The following is a 9995-nucleotide window of genomic DNA, read 5'->3' as shown; positions in this document are numbered from 1 at the left end:
TGCGATTCAATAGCAGCGATTTTAACACGCGATTAACTGCGACAGCGATTTCTTCTATCTGCGAGTTTCAATTTAGGCAACCAATATTAATATTAATTTATTACTATAGTTGCGAGTTGCGATTTTTCTGCGATTGTGATTTTGTAAACTAGAACCGTTGATAACCTTCTACCTGCGAGTCTAAATTTTGTTGCAGATGTAATTTTATAGTAAACTGGAATTGATTTTTTTCTCTGATCTTATTTATTTATAGAGAAGGTATTATTTTCTAGAGCCAAGATCAATAATATATTGGGTGTTTCTCAAAAGTGGTTTGCCCCTATAACTTTTTTATTTTTTCTGACAAAAAAACGAGATTTGGTATGTTAGCATATAACATAAGTTAGGATTGGTTGACGTATTCAATTATTTTCAGTCACTTCCTGTTTCACCGGAAATGACTACAACTTTTGATTTTTAAATGGCCCCCTCGGTATTTTTTACTTTATTTGATAGAGACTGACACTCTGAATAGAATGACATATCACATGTCAACTTCTAACATTTACGCTTAAAAAATCGTATTATAAATTTCAATCTAGAGTGCCATGACTGTTTTAAAAACACTAATTTTTAATCAAGGATCCTTAAAAAAATTTAATTGTCTATTGTTTTTCTTGTGTTGTCCTGGCCGATTAAAAGATGCCCAAATCATATTTTTAATCATATCTCAATGTTTTCAAATTGAACGAGTGTCTCATTAGCATATTTAGAAAAATTTTGCTATTTCAAGTTAAATTGTCAGATGTTAAAAAAACTTAACTACTTATTTTTATTAACCTTTTTTAACTCTTAAACTATAGATATACAGGGTGGTGACAATTTCGATGCTCAACATTGGCATCTCAGGAACTAAGAGAGATACGAATTTGGTTAAATGGCGCAAATTTTTAAAATAAACGCAACATTTAAATAAACGCATTATTTTCATTTTAAGCCGACCATACCAATAGGTATGGTGGGCTATTAGGATCGGTAAAAAAAAGTTTTTTTAATTTCACTCAAAATGAGTTATTTGGGTCATAAATGACCTAAATACAAAATATTTTCGTGGTGTCTGTCTGTCTGTCTGTCTGTCTCTCTGCCGTCTGTAACACGATAACTCAAAAACTGCTGAACCGATTTTAACCAAATTTGGCCCAAAAATACTGTGGCACCCGAGAATCTGGCCATTAGTTTTTGGTGGGGGTGGGGGGTTGGTAAGGGGGTATAGGAGGGGGTTAAAAATTTAAAAAAATCGTAACTCCAAAATTACAGTAGCTAGCGAAACGCGGTTTTCAAATTAAGATTAGGAATAATATTTGTAACAAAATTTGTAATAACATCAAAATCAGTCAAAGTCGCAGTTTTCGAGATATTAACATATTTTAGTATGGGCGGCTATACGTGCCTCCCGGCGCCAATTTTTTACATAAATCCGATACGAAAGATACCGGAGTTTTCTTCAAAGATGTTTGTCAAACTTCTAATTATGCAAATTTTGGCCCATTTAATCGAATTCGTATCTCTCGTAGTTTATGAGATGCCAATGTTCAGCGTCGAAATTCTCACCACCCTATATACACAGACAATTATATCCCTAGTACAATAAGTACAATATTTATGTATTAAAATCGGAATCGGAGGTTGCAGTCGCAACGATTTAAAAGTCGCAATCGCAGTTCCAATTGCGATTGGAGAATCGCAATTTTGCTCATCTCTAGTCAAAACTAATACTTAGTCTTGACTTTAGTCTGTGGTCTTCACTGAGTTCTTGTAAAGCTTCTGAGTTTTTTAATCTACAGACAATTATGTCTAAAAATTATCATATCGAATTTTTTTAAACTCAACTTGCTTAAATTTATGTTTATTTGAGGTTAGTCCTTTTTAATTTGTAGGCCTTTTTAAAGTCTGTATGCACCTACTAAAAATAGTAGATAAAATTTTTCTATTATTTTTTTGTAAAAAAGTGCTACAAAACACTTTTTTACGAAAAATGCAACAACTTTTTTACAAAAAATACAACAACATTTTAAAATAAAATCTGAACAACTTAAAATATAAAATAAGTATCTTAGATAAATTTTAATCTCTAAAAATAATTGCATTTTGTAAACTATATATACTTAAAATAAGTTTCCTTAAATATAAGAAACATCTGATGAGATAAGATTATGGAACGTAGCATAAAACAGCAGATAAAATCTAAACAAAGTAAATCCGATTGCAATATGCTTCACCTTAAGCATGCAACACATGACAACTTTATCAAAGATGGATTTATTAACATGTTTGAAGGACGTTCTTGTTCCTCTTTATATAAAAGCTTCTGGAAAGTCTACATGTTGTTCAAAAAAGTTCTGTGACATCGAGAGAGTTTAGTGCCAAAAAATTACTTCAAAATGAAATTCTTAGTAAGAAAATTTCTATTTTATTAGTCGTCATCGATAAAATGCTATTATAAAATTATTCCAGACTGTTTCTGGACTGTTCCTTCTTGTTTCCTGTGCATATGCGAAACCTGGATATCTTGCTGGATCAGCTGCGTTGGTTGGACCTCCGGCACCTGGAGCATTGCTGAAAGGACCCTCTGCAGCTGCCGAGCTTGTTGGGCCTGATGGAAGTGCTATTTCTACATCTTTTGCTGGTTTGTTAATAATAATAATAATAAAATGTATTTTTCATATCAACATAGGTCCGATTCTGCTTTGTTTCGTAGCTACAGAGAGTTAAAATTTTAATTTTTTTTAGTCTCTTTAGTTGTTAGTTTTGAGTCAATATTTTTTTATTCTTTTTCGTGTCGATTGCTGATTGAATTGGAGCCAAAATGGTTCAAAACGAAATAAGTAAATTACCAACAGATATTCAGGCAACAAACGCCATATCCAAACTAAAAAAAAATCCCAAATAACTTATGAAAAGAAATACAAAAATTTTGAAAAATGGAAGCAATCAAAAAACGTGCGAGAAGAAATAAAGTTTTTAACCTATCCTGGCTATTAGAGTACTATTTTATCTACTATTTTTGATAGATATAAGCAAGATATATATACAGGGTGTTTCAAATCAAATGCGAAAAACTTCAGGGGCTGATTCCATTTTCAAAATAAAGGGTAGTTTGCTTCATAAACGTTGGGTCAAAAGTCAACCATTACGGAGATATCGCGGTACAAAGATGGCGAAAAAATAATGTTTTTATTTATTATCTTGAAAACGAAAAGAGATAGACTAATGAAATTTTATGGAAGCATTACTGTTATGAAAACACACTTTCTGGTAATTTTTTCACTTTTTTAAAATGAGTGGAAAGGGTAGAAATAAACTACCCTTATCATTTTTGTTATTACTGTTATGAAAACACACTTTCTGGTAATTTTTTCACTTTTTTAAAATGAGTGGAAGGGGTTGAAATAAACTACCCTTATCATTCTTGTTAACGAAATTTAAAGAAAAATCTTATCAAACACATACAAAAAAAAATTGGATAGTTTAGACACTTCTTTATCTCTTGTGTTTTTTTAGTAAAACTCACCGATTTGAAATTAAAAAATAAAATGTAAAGCATTACATGTCAGGACAAAAAACATTTTTGGATAAAGAATCTAGTAGGCTGCTGTCAAACAGTTTTATTTCGTAATAATCGTTTCATTTTCTTCTGAACGATAACCTCTTAAAAAGTATTTACCAAGACAATTTTAATTCTGCATTTTAATTCATGAGAAGTACAAAATAATAATTAAAAAAGTACATATTAAAAAATAAAAATGTTTTTGTCCTGACATGGGGTAAAAGAGATAAAAAATTTCTAAAAAACTAAACTATCCAAATTAATTTTTTTGCATGCGTTTGATAAGATTTTTCTTTAAATTTCGTTAACAAGTATAATAGGGGTAGTTTATTTTAACCCCTTCCACTCATTTTAAAAAAGTGAGAAAATTACCAGAAAGTGTGTTTTCATAACAGTAATGCTTCCATAAAATTTCATTAGTCTATCTCTTTTAGTTTTCAAGATAAAAAATTAAAACATTATTTTTCTGCCATCTTTGTACCGCGATATCTCACTAATGGTTGACTTTTGATCCAACGTTTACGAAGCAAACTACCCTTTATTTTGAACAAGGAATCACCCCCTGAAGTTTTTCGCATTTGTTTTGAAACACCCTGTATAAGGCAATTTTAACAGTTGCTATGGAAAAAATTATATTATTAAACTGACATAGTGTCAAATTCAACCAGCGGTAACCGTAGTTTCTTGATACCAGGTTTTTTTTACCAGAAACAATAAGTTTTTGACGCGTAAAAAAAAGTTTTTACGTGTAACAAATAGTTTTTTACACGTAAAAAACTATTTTTTTTGCGTAAAAAAGGTTTTTTTACCAAAAACAATAAGTTTTTGACGCGTAAAAAAATAGTTTTTTACGTGTAACAAATAGTTTTTTTACACGTAAAAAATATTTTTTTTGCGTAAAAAAGTTTTTTTTACCAGAAACAATAAGTTTTTGACGCGTAAAAAAATATTTCTTACGTGTAACAAATAGTTTTTTACACGTAAAAAATATTTTTTTTTGCGTTAAAAAGGTTTTTTTACCAGAAACAATAAGTTTTTAACGCGTAAAAAAATAGTTTTTTACCAGAAATAATAAGTTCTTGACGCGTAAAAAAATAGTTTTTTACGTGTAACAAATAATTTTTTACATATAAAAATATATTAGGTATTACTATAAAATATTTCTTTATGCGTAAAAAAGGTTTTTTACCAGAAACAATAAATTTTGGATGCGTAAAAAAATAGTTTTTTACGTTTAACAAATAGTTTTATACGCGTAAAAAATAGTTTTTTATATATAACAGTTTTATTCGCGTAAAATAATAAAAATAGTTTTTTACGTGTAACAAATCGTTTTTTACACGTAAAAATTTGATTCACTTTTAAAAATTTGTATTAAAATATCAATATTTTTGATAAACACGTGGATTGCTCACAAATACACGTTGCGTCACTACGTATTTCTAAGCCGTTAACACGGTTCGTTACAACTAGCTCGTGTGTCAGGGCCGTCTCGCAAGCTCGTATGTCACGGCCTTGAATGTTTACTCCCAGCGCGCGTAAAGAAGTTTCAAACCAAACCAAAAAGTTTTATAAATCATGTCCTAAAATTGCGTTAGCAACTAGTAATATATATTTACTATTCTATTATATAATAATAATTCTTTATTATATTATATTATATTATAATTAAAACAAGTAACCACAACACTACAACATAAAAAACTATAACAAGTAACCACAACAATACAACATAAAATAACTATACACATAAACTAAAATTCGTAAAATAAATGGCAAATTATTATTTTTACGGCCTGTCCACAATTCAATCCCAGCATCTTTTATCTTCGTCTCTTCAACGCTAACCGCGCCGATCTCGCCTATCTCTTTCTCACAGGATTGCTTGTTGAACGGGCCGGGAATCCACGAGCTTGCCGCGTCTTTTGCGTGTTTTTAATGGACACAAATCGAAAAAAGTGCTTAAAACGGTAAAATCGCAAAAAGCGCTTTCTGTGTGGCCGTGGGCTTATTGAGTTTGTTGGTGGTCGTATTATGATGTGCAACCGAAGTTATTTTAATTTCTTTTTTTTTACGTACTATTATGTGAATAAGGCTTATTTGTGTTGACGATTACTATAAATACATATTCGCTGACAATAATTTTGGGGAAACCTTTTTTATTATTTTCTATTTAGTAAATCTTTAAATTAAAAAACGTTCACTATAAATTTAATATTTTTTTATGTAATATTATTTAGGTGGAGCAGTATCAGCAGCTCCTAAAGCAGGAGGTGTCGTTACAGCTTCAGTTTCTCCAGGATACGTAGCAGCTGCTCCAGCATTGTCTGCTCCCCTTTTGGCACCGGCACTTCCGTTGCTAGCTGCTCCAGTTTTGCCAACACCAGCAAAGTATATTTCAAACATCATAAATAAATATATAAATAGTTTTAAAATAAACATTTTTGTAGAGCCATCATCGCTGGACCATCTGGTACTGTAGTCAGTCCTGGGTTAGGTTATCCTATTATAACTGGACCAGGTAAACTAGTATAGTTATTTGTTACATACAGGGTGTTTCTGAATAAGCGTCTGATACTTTGCTGGGTAATTTCTCATATATTTTTAACGCTATTCTAAGCCGCTTTAACGACTTAAATCTATATTTTTAACTTAAATCATGATTATCTGCAAGTTAAGTCAGTCAAATGACTACAGTCAGTAAATCAATAAATAAGTATAATTACCTCCAAGTCAAGACAACTAAAATTCAATTTAAGTACCTATTTTTGAAATGTTAATATTAATTTTGTTGTATTACCGAATTTCTTATTTATTCTAATTTGTTGTAGGTACATAATATAAATACATTCTATCTGTATTATTAATTTATTGTAGGAACATAGGTACCTAATAAGAATAAAACAACTTAAATATCTACAAACAATAAGCAATAAAAAAATATGCACATCAAAAACACAACTTAGTAGTAAGTGCGCTACAAGCTTAAGTGCTATAGGGTGAATCAAAAAAGTGTGTGTGGATGATTTTTTTAAATGATGTGGATGATTTTTTTAAATGACGTGATGAACGTATATTATTGAATGTTTGGCTTCCTCTCAGATCCTTTTACATAATCTAAGGATACCTACGTAGTGAGGTATCTCGATGCGATGCTCGCCGCGATGCATCCTACGCGCACTTACTCGCCGTTTTAAAACAGTGCTTAAAACGTGCGTGTAGGATGCATCGCGGCGAGCATCACATCGAGATGCCCCCCTATATTTGTACCCTAAGATATGAGTAAATATATTTCGATAGTTTTAGAGTTATTAATAAATAAATAAAAAAATATGTATTTTCAGCCTTTCTTAAAAAAAAATATTAAAAATACATAAACTGTCCTGAAATCAAAACTATATTAGGTATTTACTTACTTTGCTATGTGGCTATCCAAAGAAAATATGTTTTATATTTTAGAAAGTTTGGCGTAAAATTTTAAACATCCTGTATGATTTAAAATTACGATATTTATAGCAAAATGCAGTATAGACTATCTAAAGTAAATACCTCATGTAGTTTTGGTTTTAGGAGAACTTTTTTTGTATTTGTAATATTTTTTTAACGGAGGGCGAAAAATATATACAGGGTGGTCCGAACTGTATTCAGGAAACTTCGGCAGCATATTCTGAAGATAAAAATAAGAAAAAAAGTTCGTATAAATGTATGTCGTAAAATGCTTAGTTTCAGAGATACATGGTGTAGAATTTTCATTTTTATTTCGATTTTTTTTTAAATAGTTTCTGAAGTAACGTCAATATTTGGATGAAAATTTGTGTCTGGAAGTTTTTTGACATGAGAAATTTGATTTTGATGTCAATATGACTCCTACTAGTAGAGGGCGACACCTACATGTGTTTTAACTGTTTTGAAGCGTAATAACTTTTTGTCCGTACCTGTATAAAACTACCGAGCGAAAAAATATATATCTCTGTGACTTTTTACGTAAAAAATATCCCTTAGTAAAAATCGCTACGAGCAACCGTTGTTAAGATATTTAGAATGGAAATAGTCAATACATGTCATTATTGACGAAAAATAAACACGTTGAGCAGATATAGTTATTTTACTGAAATAATAAATTTAGGAAATTTTTATTTTTTTACATTAATCATAAATTTTTCTGCCAAAAAATGATGATAAAACAGTTTCTGTTGAACTTTTGGCACAAAAACATTTGAAAGTTATGTCTAATATTATGTCTAATGACTCTAATAACTATTTAGTCAACATGTTTAATTTATGTCAATGGTGACAGGTATTGATAATTTCAATTCCAAATATCTCGAAGAAGATTACTTGTAGCGATTTTTACCAAGATATTTTTTTCACGTAAAAAACGTCGTGAATGTTTATTCTTTTACTCAGTAGTTTGATACAAGTACGGACGAAAAGTTATTGCACTTCAAACCAGCTAAAAAATATGTAGGTGGCGCCCAGTAGGAGTCATTTTAACATCAAAATCCAAATTTCTCATGTCAAAAAACTCCCAGACACCAATTTTCATCCAAATATTGACGTTACCTCAGGAATTATTAGGAAAAAATCGAAATAAAAATGAAATTTCTACACCCTGTATCTCCGAAACTATGCATTTTAGAAAATACATTTATACGATTTTTTTTACTTATTTTTGTCTGAAGAATATGCTGCCGAAGTTTCCGGAATACAGTTCGGACCACCCTGTATATATTATTTATTTATTATAATATCTCTGAAATTATAGTAATATATTTACTTATATCTTAGGATTATGGTAAAGTGATCTGAAATGAAACCCAAAATGCAATAATATAGAGGACGTTCCATTTAAAAACAATCATCCAGATCCACCTACACTTTTTTGAGCAACTCTATAGAAGTTAAAATATTTTCCTGAAATACATCCTCGTACGTACTTTAGGTTTGTAGTTAAACAAAACTCTCAAGTTTTTTATTGTAGTGGCTACAGATGCCCGACGCACTTTTGCCGGACCCTGTAGAAATTATTTTTTTAATATTTGAAAAACCACCCTGTAAAATATCGGACACTTATTCAGGAAAAAACCTATAAAATAATTTATTATTATTTTGGATTATAATACATTGCCTTTTTAGGATACAAATATTACTAACCAATCTTTCAAGAACCTCTGGTATCCTCCTACGACCGAAGATTTGATAATCCTACTAGTCTACTTCAACTTTTATACACGATAATGTGTGTTGTTTTAAATACGCTAGTAATTTTAAGAATAAAGTTACCATCAATATTTTATAACATATGAAAACATAAATAGAATTAATAAATATATTTCCAGCAAATATTTGATTATTTTTGTTCGGTTTCAGTAACTCGAAAAAGATAAATATAAAGTTTCTACTTGACATTGTATGGGAAAAAATTTTTACCTGCCTTTACAGCTGTGTAACAGTGTAACAATATCTTTTCAAGTGACCACGCCTAGGAACTTACTTAATAATTGTTATTGTTGCATTTTTACATTTTTTAATTTATACCAAGCATAAGGTAACAGCTGCAAGGTTGAAAATATATTTATTAGATATTGTATTTTATTTTCATAATTTAGGAAGTAAATAGATATAACTTTTACTTTAGTTGGTTATTGATACTCCATAATATGGTTGTTAAATACACCTTATACAGTGTACCTAGATGTTTCTAGGGATCTACTATATCTAGATCGGATTTTTTTTACACATCATTATTTCACAATAATATCTATCAATTAAAAATATTTTCAATATGGAGGCACTTCCGGAAACACTGGAAATGACAGCAACTTTCTTATTTTAAATGGGCATTACCCGCATTTTTTATTACATACTTGTTTGAATTGTCTGTAAAATTTTATGAATTTAATTGATATTAAACACTCCTATATCTAGCATTAACCGGTTCTGAGAAAAAAAAATATTAAAAATTAATAGGTAAAAAAACTTAGCCACTGAGGCATAAAGAGAAGACATGAGGATATCTATTTCAAATCAGTACAAACTAGTTTTCAAAAATACATTTGTTTGGAAACTTTATACTTTTCCTAAACATCATTTTAAAGCCTAGGCATAAACGTAAAGCATTTTTACGCCTAAGTCCAATAGTACAAAAATATATATTAAATTGACATTAAGTTTCAAATTCAACGAGCGGAACCATAGTTTCTCGATATACAGGGTGGTCCGAACTGTATTCCGGAAACTTTGGCAGCATATTCTGCAAATAAAAATAAGTAAAAAAGTTGGTATAATTGTATGTTCTAAAATGCTTAGTTTCGGAGATACAGGATGTAGAAGTTTCATTTTTATTTCAATTTTTTCCAAATATTTTTTGAAGTAACGTCAATATTTCGATGAAAATGGGTGTTTGGGA

The 9995-nt window shown here is 30.0% G+C and overlaps 1 protein-coding gene across 1 annotated transcript; it reads left to right on the top strand.

Annotated features, from left to right (window-relative positions):
• The first annotated feature begins 2295 nt into the window (after positions 1-2295).
• Positions 2296-8931, top strand: LOC115878314 (transcription initiation factor TFIID subunit 4-like). Its single transcript, XM_030894767.1, has 5 exons — positions 2296-2432; positions 2494-2665; positions 5827-5977; positions 6037-6107; positions 8723-8931. Exons 1-5 carry the CDS (start codon positions 2421-2423, stop codon positions 8737-8739), a joined length of 423 nt encoding a protein of 140 aa, XP_030750627.1. The 5' UTR covers positions 2296-2420; the 3' UTR covers positions 8740-8931.
• Positions 8932-9995: the final 1064 nt, after the last annotated feature.

Source organism: Sitophilus oryzae, unplaced genomic scaffold, assembly GCF_002938485.1.
Source record: "Sitophilus oryzae breed Bouriz unplaced genomic scaffold, Soryzae_2.0 scaffold_1508_pilon_pilon, whole genome shotgun sequence".
Lineage (NCBI taxonomy): Eukaryota > Metazoa > Arthropoda > Insecta > Coleoptera > Curculionidae > Sitophilus > Sitophilus oryzae.
This window is presented reverse-complemented; position numbering and strand designations above follow the sequence as displayed.